The sequence below is a fragment of the Chelonoidis abingdonii genome, unplaced genomic scaffold, assembly GCF_003597395.2.
Source record: "Chelonoidis abingdonii isolate Lonesome George unplaced genomic scaffold, CheloAbing_2.0 scaffold0448, whole genome shotgun sequence".
Taxonomy (NCBI): domain Eukaryota; kingdom Metazoa; phylum Chordata; order Testudines; family Testudinidae; genus Chelonoidis; species Chelonoidis abingdonii.
This window is the reverse complement of record NW_027424709.1, coordinates 815-21157: the sequence shown is the minus strand read 5'-3', so window position 1 is coordinate 21157 and position 20343 is coordinate 815. Positions and strand designations below refer to the sequence as shown.

The 20343-nt window shown below is 47.1% G+C and overlaps 1 protein-coding gene across 1 annotated transcript; it reads left to right on the top strand.

The window, feature by feature from the left end:
• The first annotated feature begins 888 nt into the window (after positions 1 to 888).
• On the top strand, positions 889 to 15241 carry LOC116827462 (NACHT, LRR and PYD domains-containing protein 1b allele 3-like). Its single transcript, XM_075061390.1, has 6 exons — positions 889 to 1225; positions 7769 to 7968; positions 10159 to 10287; positions 11285 to 11426; positions 13953 to 13994; positions 14647 to 15241. The coding sequence occupies exons 1-6, from the start codon at positions 889 to 891 to the stop codon at positions 14901 to 14903; spliced, it is 1107 nt and encodes a 368-aa protein (XP_074917491.1). The 3' UTR covers positions 14904 to 15241.
• Positions 15242 to 20343: the final 5102 nt, after the last annotated feature.

The window sequence follows — 20343 nt, the reverse complement described above, 5'->3', positions numbered from 1 at the left end:
AATCAGTACAAAAAACAGAGTAAAGCGCTATTAAGTGTGGTGTAGATCAGTGGTTCTCAAAGCCGGTTGGCCGCTTATTCAGGAAAAGCCTCTGGCAGGCTGGTTTGTTTACCTGCCGCGTCCGCAGGTTCGGCCGATTGCAGTTCCCACTGGCCGTGGTTCGCCGCTCCAGGCCAGTGGGGGCTGCGGGAAGGGCGGCCAGCACATCCCTCGGCCCGTGCCACTTCCCGCAGCCCCCGTTGACCTTGGATGGTGAACTGCGGCCAGTGGGAGCCGTGATAGGCCGAACCTGCGGACGCGGCAGGTAAACAAACCGTCCCGGCCTGCCAGGGGCTTTCCATGAACAAGTGTTGAACTGGCTTTGAGAACCATTGGTGTAGATCAGGCTGACTCCTTCACTGGAGAGGACCCGTCTATTTTAATGGAGTAAACACTTTAGGACTTTCTGCCAACTCACAGCACAGGGTGAGGAATTCGAGCCTTTGTACGTTATAAGAGGAACCTCTGAAATGTATTAATGACTGAGAACAGGGGGTCTAGTAGGTCAGAGCAGGGGGATTGGGAATCAGGACTCCTGGGTTCTGGGCTTAGCTATAGGGGAGCCTGGTGTTGAGAGCAGAGGAACAGAACTCCTGGGTTCTGTCCCTGACTCTGCCACTGATTGTCTGTATGTCCTTAGTAGCAACTAACTGCCCCTCCCCTGTGTTCCTCAACTTCCCCCTCTGTCAGATGTTACATACCTATCTCCCAGTGGGATTTACAATGATTAATTTATTAACAACTGTAAAGCACTTTGGAGTCCTTGGACCCTAGGTGCTAGAGAAGGGAAAAGGAGTTTTACTAACTTGCCCCATCTTCCTCCTCATATATATATATAAAGAAAAGACCATGATAAATGGCAGTGATATCACCTGTTACAAGGTAGACCAAAAGCCGGTCTGGTTCTATGTAGCGTTGTCTAATCTTGCTCTCCTCTCCCATTGTCAACCCCGGATACGCAGGGTTCATTTCTCTAGGGCAGGCTGGTTTTGTTGCCCTGAAACTGAACTGGAGTTCGAGGTGAGGGCAGCAGTGACCATCCAATATGGATACGGCTCCTGGAGGCAGCATCTGACTGAATCGCAGAAGAATCAATGGATGGTGGCTGGCCCTTTGTTTGACATCAGAGTGGAACCGACTGAGGCTGTGGCAGCCGTTCACCTCCCGCACTTCCTGTGTCTCAGAGGTACCATGTGATTTTAATTATAGTACTAACTATGTATTAACTAACATAGTATTAACAATAAGTGTAATCTTGATTGTAACTTTAAAGCAGAGTGGCCCAGTGAATAGTGCCCAGGAGTCATCATCACACTCTTAAAGAACATCATAATCACAGCTATTAATATAACGACATGTTAAAAGAATGTTAAGGTTGCAAAGTCGAGCATTCAATAGTTAGGAAATGCTGGAATTAAGGCTGCCTATGCAATCTTAATTCAGTCCCCTCTGTGATTAGCTGTTAGCAATAGTAAGATGTCATCTTCTATGTGGATCAGACACTAGCAGGGAGTGGGGACACACACTTATCCCAGTGGTATCACAATGATTTGCTGACAGCCGAAGAATGTTGAGAATTGGGAATATAGAATTACATTCCAGGCTCTGGAGGGGACACAGACCTGTCTGGTCACAGACCTTTCTGCCTCCATCCTTCCCATCCTGTCCCTGTTCCAGTCCTGTCTCTCCACTCCCCTCCAACTACTTGTTTCAGTTTCCTTGCCTAGCCAGACCTAGTCTTTTCCAACTGCCCCCCAAATCTGATCCCCCTGTCTTCCACTACCTGTTCCCAGTCTCTGTGGCCCACCCTCAGGCTCCTCATCCCATCCTGCTCTCTCTGCCTCTCCCCCAGATCTGACTTTTGTCCCATTGATTTCCAGTCAGAAGGCCTCATCCTCTGCGGTGCCTCGATGCTCACAAGGGGGCATTGATAGCACAAGAGAGACAGGCTCTCTGCTCTCAGTTCTGGTGACACAGTCGTCCTTGGGTATTGAGCGGATGAGTTCCAGGGAGAGCACAGCTCAGCACCTGCAGCCCCACGTTGGAGCATGCCCAGTGCAGAAGAGCATAACGAGTGGGATCCCACAGGGATCAGTTCTGGGTCCAGTTCTGTTTGATATCTTCATCAGTGATTTAGTTGATGGCATAGTGAGTACACTTATAAAGACTGTGAATGATACCAAGCTGGGAGGGGTTGCAAGTGCTTTGGAGGGCAGGATTAAAATTCAAAATGATCTGGACAAACTGGAGAAATGGCCTGAGGTAAACAGGATGAAATTCAGTAAGGACAAATGTAAAGTACTCCACTGAGGAACGAACAATCAGATGCACATGTACAAAATGGGAAATGGCTATCTAGGAAGGAGTACTGCAGAAAGGACTCTAGGGGTCATAGTGGATCACCAGCTAAATATGAGTCAAGAGTTCGACACTCTTGCAAAAAAAATTAACATCATTCTGGGCTGTATTAGCAGGAGTGTTGTAACCAAGACACTGGAAGTAATTCTTCTGCTCTACTCAGCACTGATTAGGCCTCAACTGAGTATTGTGTCCAGTTCTGGACATCACATTTCAGGAAAGATGTGGACAAATTGGAGAAAGTCCAGAAAAGAGCAACAAAAATTATTAAAGGCCTAGAAAACATGACCTATGAGGGAAGATTGTAAGAACTGGGTGTGTTTAGTATGGAAAAGATACAACTGAGAGAAGATATGATAACAGTTTTCAAGTACCTAAAAGGTTGTTACAAGGAGGAGGGAGAAGAATTGTTGTTCTTAACCTCTGAGGATAGGACAAGAAGCAATGGACTTAAATTGCAGCAAGGGCGATATAGGTTGGACATTAGGAAAAACTTCCTCACTGTCAGGGTGGTTAGGCACTGGAATAAACTGCCTAGGGAGGTTGTGGAATCTCCATCATTGGAGATTTTTAAGAGCAGGTTAGACAAACACCTGTCAGGAATCGTCTAGTTCTTCGAGTGGTGTCCCTGTGGGTGCTCCACTCTAGGTGTCAGCACATCCCTGCACCCATTACTACCTTGCCCTATGCAATGACCACAATGGGACCCCTATTCTGGCCTCCCTTCCCCAGTCACAAGAGGTTTCAGAGTACATCCATCCTTACCACTCAGAGAAACCTCTGACTTCCCCTGAGACAGATATAGAAGAGGAAGAGATACTATCTCAGGCACACCTGGATGATTCACCACCTGCCCCACACTCATCTTCCACACCAGAGGAAGCAGTGACGCCATCTACCCTGACAGCACCGGATGACCTGAAACAGTTACAAGAACTCTTCAAAAGAGTAGCAAACAGCCAAGAAATTGCCTTACATTAGGTGCAGGAGAAACAAAATAAGTTGTTTAAAATCTTACAGCTGGCATCATTGACCAATCCAAGATTGTCTCCCCCATGGATGAGGCTATAATGGAGCCTGTGGAGGTAATATGGCAAACACCAGCATCGGCACCACCCACCAACAAACAGGCTGACAGGAAATACTTCATTCCAGTCAAGGCATGGAATTTTTATTTTCACACCCTCAAGCCTGTTCTCTGGTGGTAGAAGCTGCCAATCAGCGCAGTAAACAGCTTCATTTCCGCTCCACACCGCAAGATAAAGAACACAAGAGACTGGATTTCTTTGGGCGTAAAGTTTACTTGTCAGCCACTCTTCTGCTCAGAGTTGCCAATTATTCTGCTCTATTAGCAAATTACGACTACTCTAACTATAGTAAAATACAAGAGCTCGTGCTCATGCTCCCCGAGCACAAACATCCACAACTCAATGCCATTATTAATGAGGGTCAGTTAACAGCCCACACAGCGCTGCAAGCCTCAATGGATGTAGCGGACACAGCTGCCCAAACAACCGCAATAGCTGTGGTTATGAGAAGATCTTCAAGGTTGCAAGCTTTGGGAATTCCAAAAGAACTACAGCTAAAAGTGGAGGACCTTCCCTTTGATAGGGATAAACTATTCTCATCTCAAACAGACGCCATGCTCCATACCGTGAAGGCCTCCTGAGTGATGCTGCGTATGCTTACACCCACCGCCTGACAAACGCCCACGCTTTACAGCATACCAGTGGTCACAAGACATCTCATTTAACCATCAACAACCACAATACCTTGCTCAGAACAGAACTTAACAATGGGCTCAGAGATGACAAGCTCCACAAAACCAGGCCTCGTCCAACCATCCATCTACATCTAAGCCACAATTTTGAAGTATTGGTCGAAGGTATGCATGACCTCCCCACATCTCTAGCACCAACAGATACCCCATCCCATAACTTTGGTCACCGCCTATGCCCATTTTACCATGCCTGGGCTGCGATAACCACAGATCAATGGGTTTGGGAGATCTTACAATCTGGCTACACCAACCCTTTCACTGTCACCACCTCCACCCTTCCCCATCCTTCCTCAAAGACCCCTCTCACGAGCACTTTCCGCAACAGGAAGTAGACCACCTCCTACTTCTGGGTGCAGCGACAAATCACAAATGTCCACTACTTTGCTCCAGGGCAGGCCTGGCACTGGAATCATTAGGAGATGCCTTCTTCACCCCGTGGAACACGTCACTCATGTACGCCTTCCCACCAATACCACTGATCCCACGGGTCATCCACAAGATATGACTCGATAGAGCATACACCATTCTCATTGTCCACACATGGCTCAGACAGACTTGGTTTCTGTACCTCTCACATCTAGCAGTCTGTGCCCCACAACCGCTGCCTTTCCAGACGGGCCTCCTGTCCCAGAAGAAGGGCCTGACGCTCCATCCAGACCCAGCGATACTCCATCTCAAAGCGTGGCACCTCTCTGGTTCCAGCATGGGGAATTGAACTGTTCGGAGAAACTAAAAAAGGTGTTACTAAATAGCCGTCGCCTCACCACTAGAAATACTTACCACTACAAGTGGAGAAGATTCTCCCTCTGGTGTCAGCAAAAACAGCTGGACGCAAACAAGGCGCCTCTATCTATGATACTAGACTACCTACTCGAACTGAAGGCAACGGAGTTAGCCATAAGTTCTGTTAAAGTACACCTGGCTGCCATCATGGCCTTCCACGAACAGATAGAAGGGACTTCAATATTCACTCACCCGATTACATGGCGCTTTCTCACAGGTATATAGAACATATACCCAGAAGTACACCAACCTGCACCACCATGGGATTCATAGATTAATAGATTCTAAGACTGGAAGGGACCTTGAGAGGTCATTGAGTCCAGTCCCCTGCCCTCATGGCAGGACCAAATACTGTCTAGACCATCCCTGATAGACATTTATCTAACCTACTCTTAAATATCTCCAGAGATGGAGATTCCACAACCTCCCTAGGCAATTTATTCCAGTGTTTAACTACCCTGACAGTTAGGAACTTTTTCCTAATGTCCAACCTAAATCTCCCTTGCTGCAGTTTAAGCCCATTGCTTCTTGTTCTATCATTAGAGGCTAAGGTGAACAAGTTTTCTCCCTCCTCCTGATGACACCCTTTTAGATACCTGAAAACTGCTATCATGTCCCCTCTCAGTCTTCTCTTTTCCAAACTAAATAAACCCAATTCTTTCAGCCTTCCTTCATAGGTCATGTTCTCAAGACTTTTAATCATTCTTGTTGCTCTTCTCTGGATCCTCTCCAATTTCTCCACATCTTTCTTGAAATGCAGTGCCCAGAACTGGACACAATACTCCAGTTGAGGCCTAACCAGCGCAGAGCAGAGAGGATCTCAATCTTGTGCTCAAATGTCTCACAAGACCACCTTCGAATTACTAGCAACCTGCTCGCTCTTACATGTGTCAATGAAGGTCACATTCCTAGTGGCAGTCATGTCTGCAAGATGTGTCAGTGAAACAGAAGTGTTGATGGCTGAACCACCATACATGGTATTTACCAAAGACAAAATCATATTATGTCCTCACCCAAAATTCTTGCCCAAAGTGGCTACAAATTTTCATATTAACCAAACCATATACTTACCTGCCTTCTATCCAAAGCCACATAAGAATTCTCAAGAAGCAATGTTACACATGCTAGATGTCAGACAGGCTGTAGCCTTCTACTTGGACAGAACTAAACAGTTTCGCAAGTCACCAAGACTATTCGTCTCTACAGCAGAGCGCTCCAAGGGCTCTACAATATTGACCTCAAAAGACTCTCCAAATGGGTCTCTTCCCGTATCCAAACTTGCTACCACATGCATCACAAAGAACACGCCATGGGCATCAGATCCCACTCAGCGCGAGCCATGGCGACATCTGTCGCATTCTTGAACAATGTCCCCTTAATAGACATTTGTAGAGCTGCAACCTGGACATCAGAGCACACTTTTGCAAAGCATTATGCTATCACCCAAAGCCTTATCTCAGACTCCATCATTGGCCTCACAGTGCTCTCATCACACACTTATACATAACTCAGAACCCCTGCCACCCCTGGTAGGGTACTGCTCTACAAGAATCTAGAGTGGAGCACCCACAGGAACACCACTTAAAGAAGAAGTAGTTGTTATTCACCTTGTGCAGGTTCTTTGAGATGTGTATCCCTGTGGGTGCTCCACTACCCACCTTCCCGCCCTCTACTTTGGAGTTCACAGCTGAGCTCTGTGGTGGAGAAGGAACAGAGGGGACTATTGGGAGTGTGCATGGTACAGGAGGTGCCAATGGCCACACGAGACAATTTCTGTGCGTGCCCTTCCCCCAACCGAGCACTGCTGCGAGAAATCTCTGATCTCTGGTGCAGGGATGCACCGACACCTAGAGTGGAGCATCCACAGGGACACACATCTCGAAGAACCATCGTTACTGCACAAGGTGAGTAACTTCTTCATAAAACTTAGTCCTGCCATGAGTGCTGGGGACTGAACTAGATGACCTCTCAAAGTCCCTTCCAGTCCTATGATTCTATGACTCATTGGGGTTAGCTGGCACACTCTAACAAGTTTCTAGTGAACATGTGCAAGGTGAGATGCAAACTCGGCCAAACTTGGGTGGATTTTCACAGGAACAGCATAAAGCACAACCCTGGCACATATGCAACCGCCTACCAAATTTCAAGCCCCTACTGCTAATCATGGAGGTATTTGAGCTTCACAAACAATAAGAATATTTTTAACACTGGCAAAACAATGTAACTTTTCCTTAATCTTATTCTTGGAAATGACTGAACCGTTTTTGCTGAAATTAAGAAAACAAAACAAAAAACGTATCCATCTGAGGCATGGGAAACTTCAGTCCAAATCATTAAAGTTTGTCAAAGTTATAAGCAATTGTAAAGAGGATCTTACATTTCCCATTATAAGGCAACCTTAGCTTAGCATCATCTACACTGTTGTGTCTTGCGAACACAGGCCCTTTCATCCAGTGCTTTCACCTCTCAAAGTAATTTACAAGAATGACTGGACTGGGAGCTTTTGGTTATGCCCCAGAAATGTAGATTTTATAGGACCCAGGATCAAGACAGACTGCCTGGATATCTGGGGGTTAATACACAATCAGGCGAGCAGTGGGCTGAGATATACTTGGGAGTTGGAAATCAGGGCAAGCAGTGGAGGGAAGGTGCCAGAGGGACCTTGTGAAGGTCAGTGGAGAATCCAAGCCACTCACAGAGCTACAGGGATGGGTGTTTCCAGAACTCAGGAGGACAAACTGCCTCTCTGACAGCAAGAGAATGAAGACAAGCTAATGGAGCCTCATTTGCTTTGTGACCCACTGACAGATGCCGACAATTCCCGGATGCAGATTGCCCATTTCATCGATGAGAGGATGACCCTGGAGAACCCAAAGCAGGTGAGGTCGTTCCATGCCGTGCTGGAGAACCCCAGCTTCTCTCTGTTTGGAGCGTTTTGGAGGAGGGATACTTCTGATAAGCCAACTCCAGTCCATTCCATTGTACTTCTCTACCAGGCACGAAAGACAGTAAATCTAGCCCTTCACCTCTACCTGATACCCGATAATGGCTCACGGGTCAAAGTAATCTATCGTGTGAGCCTTATGGGAACACACACTTACCCTGTTACAGTCTAACTCTCTCGGGGATAACAGGGCTGTTGTGAAGCACAGAACACACACAAGGCGCTTTGCCCAGAGACTAACTCATTATTGCTCTTTCACTTAATCATACAAAGCACAAGAGAGCACAGATCTTATAGAAAACAATAAACATCTTAGTTGCAATGCCCTTCACTATCTCACCCTCCTCTTGGGAGACCGTCTGGGCTCAGGAAAACAGACAGGTCTTGCAGCTGCTCCATGCTGCGTGGCTTCTCTATCATTAAGGCTTGTTCCTCAGCTCATGTGACCTTCCTCTTTCCTTCCCCTAGGTTCCTGTGGGTCTCCCTAGCTTATATGCCCCCTTCCAACATCTGCATTTCTTTGTTCTGTTTCTTGGTAACTTTCAGCTGCTTCAAAAACTGCCCCCTCAGACAGAGTAGGAAATATCTTTTCTTTTGGGATGAAGTTGCTCTTTCACATAACTTTTGTGCAGACATCATCATTATCCTTAAGTACCTTCCTATTGTATCTGTTCTAGGAGGGTCTGACACAGCCCTGCTAGCCTTGGTGGGTCCACATACAGGGTGGCATTTGGGCTGCCACAGTTTTCCACAGTAACATTTCAGAATAGCTCCATAATATCAACCAGAATTCATAAGTTGTGTAGATAGAGTCCCCAGTTTATCACAACTCTCAGGGGGTGAGCTGGCCATTAACCAGGGCTGGGGCCCACCTCCCCAGGTGAATGGAATTAAGGGTAGAGTCACTAGACAGAGTCATGTGATACAATCAGGTCTGTTAAGGGGGATAATGCAGTTTTTGGGCAAAGGGGAAGCAGATCATGGAGACTCTAGGGAGAATAGAGCTGGGACTTATTGTTCCATCCAGAGCTTGGGGGCTGGCAGTGTGTAGGAAGAGGCACTAGGAAGGAGCCAAGCAGTCTAGATTATGGGGCAGACACCTGGTTATGTAAGGTTCTGACAGCTGGGAAGTCACAGGGGAGGGAGGGTTTGGGTTCCCCCTGTGTTGACACCCTGTGCAGGGGACTAGCTACCTGTATGAACAAGAGGAAGATAAAGGGACTGAGGAGAACCCAGGTGGGCTAGAAGCTGAGCCCAGACGGGCTGTATGAATATTGGGAGATGACAAACCCTCGGAGGAAGGGCTGTTCCTAGGGTGAGACTGGGGTGGAAGACTTGTGTGTTGTTTCAATACTTTGGTTTATACCCTGGGACCATTTGGAGGGTTAAGTCATCTCAATGACATAAAACATTGGATGCCAATTGTCAACTGTTGGAAAGAGGGAAACTGGGGGCACACCTGGGGAAACTGAGGCAGAGTCAGGTTTCAATGCTGGGTTCAGAGGGACCTTTCTACAGTAACTGAGAACCAACCACAGTGTACAGTTGGTGTGATCCACGTTCAGTTGCCATCATATAATAAAGAACATCTCGCAACGGAGCAATCAGTCATTGAAAGATAACTGGCCAAGGAGAGCATAGTGAAACGTTACTGGAGACTGGTTGTCTCCATGTTCTTCATGCAAGTAATTTTACTTTCAGGAGGTTGATATTCCACTGGGGAAATGATCTGCTTTTCACACGAAGTATCAGAGAGTGAGTTATGCTCTGTCCTCCTCTGTTCTGATCACAAGTTCTGTGCTCTGGTAATTCTCAGATAACTAAAATAAAAAACTACAGCCACCATGGCTTGTTCTCTGTGACATCTACAGACTTAAGCATCAAGACAAGCTAGAAATAAACAGGTTTAGTAACTTAGATGAGTAATAGGAAATAATTTCAAACAACAAATCGGAGTAAATCTGTCTGTTTGCAGTCAATTTATAAAAGGGGGCAAATCTGTCATATTAAACCGATTGCTACAAATTACAGTACCTTATTGTCGACATGACAATAATGAACCTTCTCCCCAGATCACAGTCCTGGTCTTAAACCCAGACAGATTTTCTCCTTTCATTTTTAACAAAGACTCTTCTCTGCAAGGCTGCTTTGTAGGAGGAGATTGGGAATTGAGACCCTAACAGATCTGGCTGAGGGACTGCTGTAGTATTTTCTTTTTGTGTCTCCCAGACACGACTGTCCTTATGATTCACAGGCAATTGAGGTCTATGAAGAGAAGAACCGGTCATGGTTTGTGTCTAAGTCTCATTTCACCTCAAAACCCTTGTGCTTTGGCTCTTACTGCATTGTGTCCAGTCTATCAGCGATAACAGTAACACCCAAAGTAAGTAAAATAATGGAAGTGAACATGGAACTCAAGAGTGCTGGGCTGCAAGGATTTGGGCAAAGCACTCTCCTCCCTAAATCAGTGCTGACCCTGACTCCAATATTCTAGTGTGGTGCAAGGGGGCCTGTGCTGCAGGGAGCAAGGTGGGGGGCTCAGTGTAGGGAGAGGTGCTGTCTCATGCTGACTCCAATGTCCCATCACAGCACTAAAGGTCACTGTGCTGCAGGGACTGCAGTGGTTGGTACAGTGGCTAGAGTCGAGTCTTGGGAGTCAGGATTGACTGGTTCTACTCCCTCCATCTTTCTGTGTGCCTCAGTTTCCCCATCTGTACAATGGGGATAATGATACTGGCCTCACTTAGTAAAGAGCTTTGGAATCCATGGAAGGAAAAGGGAGTGTATCGTATTAGGGTAGGCCTACACTACAGCAGTACGTCGATCTAAGGTACGCAACTCCAGCTACGTGAATAACATAGCTGGAGTCGATATACCTTAGGCCGCATTACCGTGGGGTCTACACCGCGGGGGGTCGACAGGAGACACTCTCCCATTGACTTACCTTACTCTTCTCATCAGGAGTAGAATACCAGGGTTGACTGGAGAGCGATCTGTGCTCAATTTGGTGGGTCTTCACTAGACCCGCTAAATTGGCCGCTGGTCTGTTGATCTCAGAGCATTGATCCTGGCTGTAGGGTAGATGTAGCTCTAGTGTGTTAAAACTATACTGCTGAGGTAACCAGTCATGAAGCCCGAGTACTGAACATTGATGTGAAGTACTTCGTGAATAATGCACAGACTACCAGTTGGTTCTGTATCATAGTGGCTGAATATTTCCAAACATATTCACACAGATGGGGGCTGGCTGGAGAATGTTTTCTGGAATTAAGTCTTCTATGACCAGCTCTAACTAACACGCCTCACCCCCTTTCCCAGCCCTGCTTGCTTGGGGTGGGGGTGGGGGGTTATCCCTAAAACCACACTTGGTTTTCCTACAGGAACTGCCATTTTTGGATAAACCTGCAGAAACTCTTCAACCATTCACAGAGATCCACACCACGGATTTGAAGAAAGAGCTGGGGCTCACCCTGGCAGAGAAAAGTGATGGGAGGCCGATCTGGGAGGCTGTTATCAGACCAGGTAGGCTCAGCCTGGCAGTGGGGAGATATCTGTGTATGCAGCCCTCAGTCAGCATCTCTCATGATGGCTGGCACAAACCTTCTGTGCACAGCGAGGCAGGATTTGGCAGTGTATGAGGGGCTGGGAAATAGATGGGAGAGGCAGAAGAGTTCAAAACTCAGGATTATTGCCCTAAATCTGTGGCCAATGAGAGCTTCACTGCTGTCCTGCTGCTGCAAACCATGAACACTTGGAATTGTATGGTGACTGCAAGGATATAGCACTCACCTTCTGCTGTGGGCAACCGAGGAATGAAGATGAATCCCCACTGTTAGGATATAGATATTCAGGTCTGTCTGCAAAGGCCTATACTTTAAGAATGTAGGTGTAGTCTTATGACTTAGCTAGTTATAGAGGTATAAAAGAAAGAATCAAAATCACAGTCTGCCTGTTTATAGGGCCTTTTCTCACTGTGACAGTCTGAGACCCTGTTCTTAGGCTAAGCCTTTGGCTAAGCAGCAGAGGCAACCATAAGCTGGGAAGTATATGCTCACATCCTTACATTCCAAACTAATCACATTAAAATAAGGTGCTGTTGGGCTGTTAAGAATACAGTCCTGTCCTGATAATGCCTATCGCCTCCAGAGAAAGGGAAAAGCCTAGAAGATGTAAAAGGAAACTTCATTTAATAGCATCCTGTCTAGTAAGAACTCACTTACCAATAGCTGGGGTGTGAAATCCTCATTTCTTTGTTGTTCTATCACTGTAGTCCCCATTTCCCTATTGTTCATCTGTATAATCTCTGTCTGGTTCTGTGATTGTTTCTGCCTGCTGTATAATACATTTTGCTGGGTGTAAACCAATTAAGGTGGTGGAATTTAATTGGTTAAATAATCATGTTACAATATGTTAGGATTGATTAGTTAAATTTCAGTAAAATAATTGGTTAAGGTATAGCTAACCTGAACTCAAATTTTACTATATAGTTTGCAGTCAATCAGAAAGTAAAGCGGAGGAATTGGAATCATGTTTTGCTAAAGGGGGGAATGGGAACAGGGACACAGGCAAGGCTCTGTGGTGTCAAAGTTGGGAACGGGAACACTAAGAAAGGAAATTAAACTCTTTGCTTGCTGGAAGTTCACCCCAATAAACATCAAATTGTTTACACCTTTGGACTTCAGGTATTGTTGCTCTCTGTTCATGTGAGAAGGACTAGGGAAGTGAGCGGGTGAAAGAATAAGCCCTCTAACACCCACTACCTGTAAGGTGTCTAGGGCTGTTGCTAAATGTATAACCGGTTGTTGGACTACACTTGTGGTTTTGTTATGAAAAATATTCAAGAAACCAAATAACTCAACTTAGCCAAATATTTATTGTAGTCATACGTGGTCTTTTGGGAAGCGATCTCACAGAGCTGACCTTACACAGTGGGCTTGCTTCAAAGATACACTCTCACATCAGCCATATTTGCAATATTGTTGTTTACAAGTGGAAAGCACCACATATGCCACCTTAAAGAATCATAGAAGATTAGGGTTGGAAGAGACCTCAGGAGGTCATCTGGTCTAACCCCCTGCTCAAAGCAGGACCAACCAAAACTAAATCATCCCAGCCAGGGATTTATCAAGCCGGGCCTTAAAAACCTCTAAGGAAGGAGATTCCACCACCTCCCTAGGTAACCCATTCCAGGGCTTAACAACCCTCCTAATGAAATAGTTTTTCCTTATATCCAACCTAGACCTCCTCCCACCCCGCCCCTGCAGCTTGAGACCATTGCTCCTTGTTCTGTTAAGTTTGTGTCAGCTTTGTCTTTATACTTCCTTGTAACTTCCCCATATCTTGGTTTGAATACAGCATTCCAAACCAGTTGTCCATGAACACATTTCCTAAGCATGCACTAGGATATAAAACTAATGTATCTTGTCTTTGATGGGTTCTCTATTAGCTTTTGCCAAATCCTTGTTATAAGGTATTGTGGGAGATACAGTTTAGCGCGGGTGAACAGAACTCTGGGAAGAACACAATCCATTTGGCTAACAGAACTGCCCGCATGCTGGGTAGTAGTCATGACCTGGCTATGAGGGGCCATCATGATACACATTTGAGCAGATCTGATTCCTTCCAGCAGAGGGCACAAGAGCACAGACACACACTAGCCAGTGCATTGTAATATCTGTGCCCTGTTGATCCTGGATTTCTCAGGGGCAAATCACAGGATGGGGACAGGCAGCATTAATGTCTGCAGGCCACCTCAATGTAGAGTGAAGTCTCCCTAGTTTAGACTCTCAGCAGCTTTGACGCTTCTTTTTCTCTCATAACCGGGTACTCTGCATGACAGCGATCCCCAGAGATAGAGCTCAGTCCAGATTCTGATCTCAGCAACTCCACTGACATCAATGGAGTCAGGGCCGGATTCTGACCTCAGTGACTCTGCTGTAAAACTGAGTCCTCAGTGCCTCTCAAACCAATCAAGTGTGGAAAGGCACCACCTGACATATTAGTGAAAAGTAAACAACTGCTGACTCCCTTTTTCCCTTTTTCTTCCAGAGGACTTGATGCCTTCTGTTTCATCCACTGAGATGCGAACAGGTGGGTAGGGATTCACAGAGCTGCAAATGCCAGTTTCTAAATCCAATTCTTCTATTACACAGGCTGATTTCTCCTTTCTGAAGTAAAGAAGTCAGGTGAAGAAATTCCTAATAAGGTCTTCTCTTGTCCACATGTTGCACAGCATTGCTGTCACATCTCACCCCAGAGGTGGCTGCATTCTGGCACTGGGTGAACAATCCCTCTATATCCAGACTGCAAAGTGTTGGGATGAAACTCACTAGGGAAATGTAAAGATTTCATAGACTCACTGGGACTACATGGCCTCTTGAGGCCCCTTCCAGTCCAGTCCCCTGCACTGATGGCAGGACTAAGTATTATCTACAGGTGTTTGTCTAACCTGCTTTTAAAAATCTCCAATGATGGAGATTCCACCACCTCCCTCGGCAATTTATTCCAGTGTTTAACCACCCTGACAGTTAGGAAGTTTTTCCCAATGTCCAACCTAAAGCTCCCTTGCTGCAATTTAAGCCCATTGCTTCTAGTCCTTAACCTTTCAGAGGTTAAGAAGAAATTTTTTTCTCTCCTCCTTGTAACAACCTTTTATGTACTAGGGAAAAAAATAAATTATGTAAATTAATGTTTAGCAAACATGTAAACAAACCTCAAGTCATTCGCTCTCTCTTCTACTCAGACAAACACTTTGTCGACCAGCACCGAGAACAGCTGATCCAGCGAGTGATAGCGGTGCATGGCATCCTGGATAAATTGCATGGCTCTGTTCTAGACAATGAGCAATATCAGATGGTGAAATCTGGGAGCACCAACCCGGAGAAGATGCGGAAGTTGTACGAACTAGTGCCGAGCTGGGACACGTCCTGCAAAGAAAAGTTCTACCAGGCACTGAAGGACAAACACAGACACCTAGTTGAATACCTTGAGGGGAAATAGCTGCTCTTTCCTCTCAGCTTGTCTGCATTGGGAAGTGGGGTGTGTGTGTTAATCTGCAGCTTTTTGTTGCACATCAGATAACTCGCAATATGCACACTGGTCTAATAGTGTGTGCATGGTACACTTGTGCCGCCTTTCAATTTGCATTGTGTGTACACGGCAGAGGCTTGCTGTGTACTAAGCATGCAGCATTCTCAGAGCATATCCCATGTGCCTTTGCCTTGGTGCTGAGCACTGTGCATTCTGCAATTGTCTCACTGTGAATTATGGGATACGTAGCACAAGCCAGCTGGGTTCAATTTAAAAAGAAAAAAAATCCCATGTTTCCACTGTCTCTGCCCCATGCTTCCTTTCTGGGTGGGCTAGCACCATATTTGAATTGCTGTCAGCTAGCGTGGACCCAGCAAAGCTCTGTGCCGCAACACTGGCAACCTCAAATTCACATGTGCTGCGTGGGCTGTGGTTCAGCTGAATGTATTTGGCTTTGAACGTAGCCCACCACACTACCGAGTAGATGATGTGGCTGCATCAGCTCCTTCAGGAGAAGGAGGAAATTCAGTAGTGAAGGGAGCAAGACAAGGAAGAAGAGCAGGCCACCGAGCAACTGAGAATAAAAGACAGGTTGGTGGAGCAGCTTCACAGCATGCAGCACCATTTCCGGGCTCAGGAAACCAGTGCAGAGCAGTAAGAAAGAATTGTTCTGCAGACCTGGAGTGACCAGCAGTGGTGAGAGAACTTCAGGGGAGGGAAGGGAAACCTGTTTTGAGGCATGTGCAGAACTAACCCCAGAGCCGCAATGGCACTAACATGGGGTGCCCCATGCCTGTGGATGAACAGGTTGCCATTGCCATCTGGAATCCAGCCATCCCCAAATACTACTGGTAAACCAATTTGGCATGGGGAGGTTGATTGTTGGGGCCGTTGTCATGCGGCTGTGTGATACCAGGATAAAGGTACTGTGGCACTGGGTTCTAAAGCTTGGTCATAGGAGACTATTGATGGCTTTGCACACATGGCAAATTGATGGGGGACAATTGATGGATCACACGTGCCTGTTATTTGTCTCTCCTCCTCCCCCCACTTCCCCTCCACCCGAATGCAGAATTTATAAACAAAAAGGGAATTTCTCTATGGTGCTCCAAGGCCTGGTTGACCACCTGATATGTTCACAGATATGAATGCAGGGTGGTTTGGATCTGTGGTAATAGGATCTTTATCTTATTGGAAAAAGGACTGCTTGCTCCCCAAAAATGCTATGGACATTGTTCCAGTTATCCTGGGAGACCCAGTTCTTCCTCTGCTTCCCAGTTAATGAAGCCATTCACAGACCACTTGGACAGAAGGAAGGAACTGTTTAACTCTCGCCTCAGTAGCTGCAAAATGGTAGTGGAGTGTGCATTTGGCAGTTTGAAAGAGAGGGGGTGCTGTTTGTAGACTAAGCTGGAAGCTGTAGGAAAAAGTGTTCCAACAATTATAGCAGCATGTTGTATTTTGCACAATATTTGTGAGGGGAAGGGTGAAGGCCGTAACGATCGGTGGGAGGCTGAGGTGTAGAGGCGTGAGCAGCTAGCAATGTGTCCCACAGAAAATGGAAACAGCTGGGGCAATATTGTCAGGGATGCCTATTTACTCTTATCTTGAGTCTCATCCCTGATAATGTGCATCCAGCTGTTAACCTGTGGAGAGGGGGTTGAGGGAAAGAACTGTGAGCTGTGCAGTTTTGTTTATGTAAGTAGGGTCTGAATGAATGCTTCCCTGACAGCTAGCTGGGAGGGGGAGAGACTCTGGGTGTGTTTATGTAAATACACTTTGCTCCTGCTTTGCTTAGATTTGCTAGATATTCAGCAGATGGAGCCGTGTTTTCCTCATTGTAACCAACTTGACTGGTATTGGGTCACAAATCATGTTAGTACTGAATGCAGGGGTAGTGAAATATGGTCACCAATGTTGTAATTATTGTGGGAATACAAAGAAGCAGAACTGTGCTTAACCTGTCCCAAATGAGGGGGCCACTCGAAAGAACCTTCTTGAGGCAGGGGCTCGAATGTCAGAGCCCTGTGAAAGTAAAAAGGGTGAAAAAGGGTGTGCTAGGTAGAAGGCTGCACAGTCTCTCCAAGAGTTACTCTCTGGACTGGTTTGACCTGTTCCTTCCTATTGTTCAAAGAATAGGGCTAATAGGCTTCATTAGGAGCCTTTTTTGTTATTTCAATTGCAGCTCAATCAGAGCTAAAACCAGCTGTGGTAGAACTGTGTTTCTGCCTGCTGAGAACTAAACTCACTTGAGCTGAGGCCCTGTTTCTGTCCAGCCTGCAAAAGAGCTGAAAATTACTAAGAGACTGATATGCGGAGGTCACCGCAAAGAGGTGGATGGTGACTGACAGGCAGCAGTGGAGAGGTGTAATTAGCGGTCAGCAGGGTGGCAGTGGAAAGGTGCGATGAGTGGCCAGCAGGGCGGTGGCAGAGAGATGTGATGAGCAGCCAGCAGAGTGGCTGGTGGAGGGGCACAGCGAGAGTGGTGAGCAGATGGCTGGCGAGTGGTCAGCGGAGTGAGTAAGTTACTCTTTGCCCCCTACCCGGGGTGGGAGGTGAACTCTGCAGATACACCTCCGAACTCTGGGTCTATACTGACCAAGGATAGCAACTGTGAGTGGGGTGCAGAGAAGGGTTGGGCATATGAATGGGACTTTTGTGTTGCCGTACTTAACCTGAGGGAAAAAGGACACTGCTCAGCTTACTTGGGGGTGGGTCTTTTACTCATGTTTATGAACCCTGTTTGTAGTGATTTCCCAAAGTAACTCCGAGTTGCTTCCCTTCTTTTCTTGAAAATGTCTTTTGTACACAGACTCTGTGCTTGCGAATGGGGAAGTATTTCCTCTCAGGGGTGTCCAGCGGTGGTGTGTAATTTTCACAGGTTACTGGGTGTTGTACTGATGGAAAGGAACCCCTAGGTATTGAACCCCGCCCTGGTTGCTGCTGGCTACACCTGGTAGCAGGGTTACATTTATTGTTGTGGCAGAGGGATGTTGGGACGATCCTTGTTTTAATGTATGTTTTTGCCTGTACCTGTTTGTAAAACCCTGTGAATTATTTCAGTTTTCCAGCTTTTCTGTGTTAATCCACTGAGTCATCAGGATTGAATTTTTAACAGCTTTTGTAATGAAACAATAATCAATTGTGTAAAACAAAAATAAATCTTTAATTGGACTAACAACTTGAAAGAAACCTTTAATTAAAACAAAAGTCGATCAAAAAGCTCCTAGTGCAGATAGTGCAGGTAGAACAGAACAGTGGCGGGGGTGTTTAAAATCACAGGCGAGTGCACACCTCACCTCTGCCTCTTGTTTGTGGGACTTCAGGTGCTCAGGGGTAAGGCTCCACGTTATCTGGGGCCCTGGATGGCTCAGAAGAGCTGGGTTCCCAGTTCTCGGTGCCCAGAGCTTGGCTCTGTGGAAGGAATGGCCTCTGTTGGGATGTTGTTATCCAGTGGGAAGAAGTTGGTGGCATTCTCAGTATCCTATATGGTCCAGGAACTGCAGAAAATGGCTGGGCTGGATCCTGGTTTACAGCACTGCACTACCCGCTACCCTAACAGCCATGTCGGTTGCAGCAGAGCATTTTGGTTTTTCATTGCTTCCAGGGCTCACATCTGCATCTCCCTGTCTTGTTCCATGCTCTGTTTGCCGGCACAATGTGGCAATGGTCAGTGACCACACTGTCCTTGGCATCTGCTATGATCTCTCTGAAGAGCTCTCCTTGTTCCTCTCCGTCCTCAGACACTGCCCCCACCTCTCTGCTGGTTGGTTTTACTTTGGGACTTTGTCATTAGGTGGGTGAACATTGCATTCCAAGTTTTCTGTTTTCTCTCCCCTCAGTTAGACGGCTGCTCAGACATAGATCAAGGACCCATCCTTGAGGGTCTGGCTGGTGCAGGGAGAGGGGGAACCCCAAAGTGGTTATTGTTCATATTCCAGACAAGCTGTGATAGCATTTTTTTTTAAACTTTATCATTTGTGACTTTACCTCCCTGAGATTCTTCCAAGTCTTGGGGGAGAGTCACCAGAGACGATGAGGGGTGGGCAGGAGGAGAGCCGGCTGCACTGGGATTTTCAGCTGTGCAGTATGTGCTGCTTGGCTTTGCTATTGTGTTGGGGGCCTGTCAAGGAGGGAGGGGGAAGAGAATAACATTCCCGCTCTGGACTGGCAGTTTTGGTGCACACTGGAGGCGCTTCTATGGTGTCGTAGGGGCTAGCAGGGGCATCTGCACAGCACAATAATATTAGTAATAAACTGTAAAGTTTGAGACTCACCTGCCGAGGTTCCCTCCAGCGCCCGAGGCCTGGAGGGACTGCCAGAGCTACCGGTCGCCAGAGACACCGAGGAGTTCCTGGGGCTGCTGGAGTTCCTGGGGTTAGCTGTTTATCCCGGCAAGATGGACAATGTTACCCAGGTACCCTTCCTCCCCCGAACGGGAGAATAGGAAGCAGCTCAATATAGGCTGTGTTGCTAACTGAGAGCTGGCATTTCCCCACTGACCCAGTGGCAGAACACTCTGCTACTGTTAGGACTCTGGGCTGGGACCTGGTGGAGCTGGGTGGGCCTGGGTCCTCTTACCCCTTGCAGCTGCCTGATCCGGGGTGGCAGGTTCCCCACTCTAAGCCAAGAGGCCTGCATTTATTGGCAGTCTGCCAGAGGCAGCACCCCGACTGTTTGGTGCCCCACCCTGCCTGAGGGCCTGGGCTTTATAGAATCATTACTGCTCTGTCCTGACTGCAGGTCAGAGCCTCCTGGTGCCCTGCCTAGCTTCAGGGCCGGATTTATAGACATTACTGTTCTACCCTGCCGAGTAGTGGAGCCCCGGGTGCTATTTCCCTTGAACTCTGCCCTTCCAGAAGCCTTGTAGTGAGGGGGCCTGGCCTCCCTCCCAGATGGATGGAGGGACAGCCACAACCATCTTACATGGAGTCATTTATTCCCCGCCCCCACTGCATTAGAAACTCCTTCTTGAACCCACCTGAGGGCCAGAAACTTCATGTAAGAGAACTAATAATTACTTCTTGCTTTATGAACACAGGGAAGGGAAAAAAACCACAAGCTCCCCCTGGTGATTTCAATGGATTCCTCCTGATATACAACAAGGGGGAGGAGAATCTGGCCCTAAGGATCTCAGCAAATTGTCCGCCTCAACCCATGTCTGGCTTCATAAACTAGAATTTAACCCCCCACCAGCACCTCCCTGCCCCAGCAACCTCCCTGAAGTGCTGCAGAGCAGAAGAGACAGACCCTGGAGAGGAGCCTTGCCAGACCCACTGGCCCAGGATCTCTCAGCCTGGAGGAGCAGGAGCTGCCAGAGGGGATGTGGCTGAGGCCCAGATGACATGCAAGGGAATCTGGGCTGTGTGACCCACAGCCCAGTCAGGGGCCAGATGGAGAACTGGGGAAG

Coding starts and splice junctions, on each gene's coding strand:
- LOC116827462 (XM_075061390.1), top strand. CDS start 889: ATGATAAATGGCAGTGATATCACCTGTTACAAGGTAGACCAAAAGCCG. Junction 10,288..11,284: donor CGATAACAGTAACACCCAAA/GTAAGTAAAATA, acceptor GTTTTCCTACAG/GAACTGCCATTTTTGGATAA. Junction 11,427..13,952: donor GGAGGCTGTTATCAGACCAG/GTAGGCTCAGCC, acceptor TTTTTCTTCCAG/AGGACTTGATGCCTTCTGTT.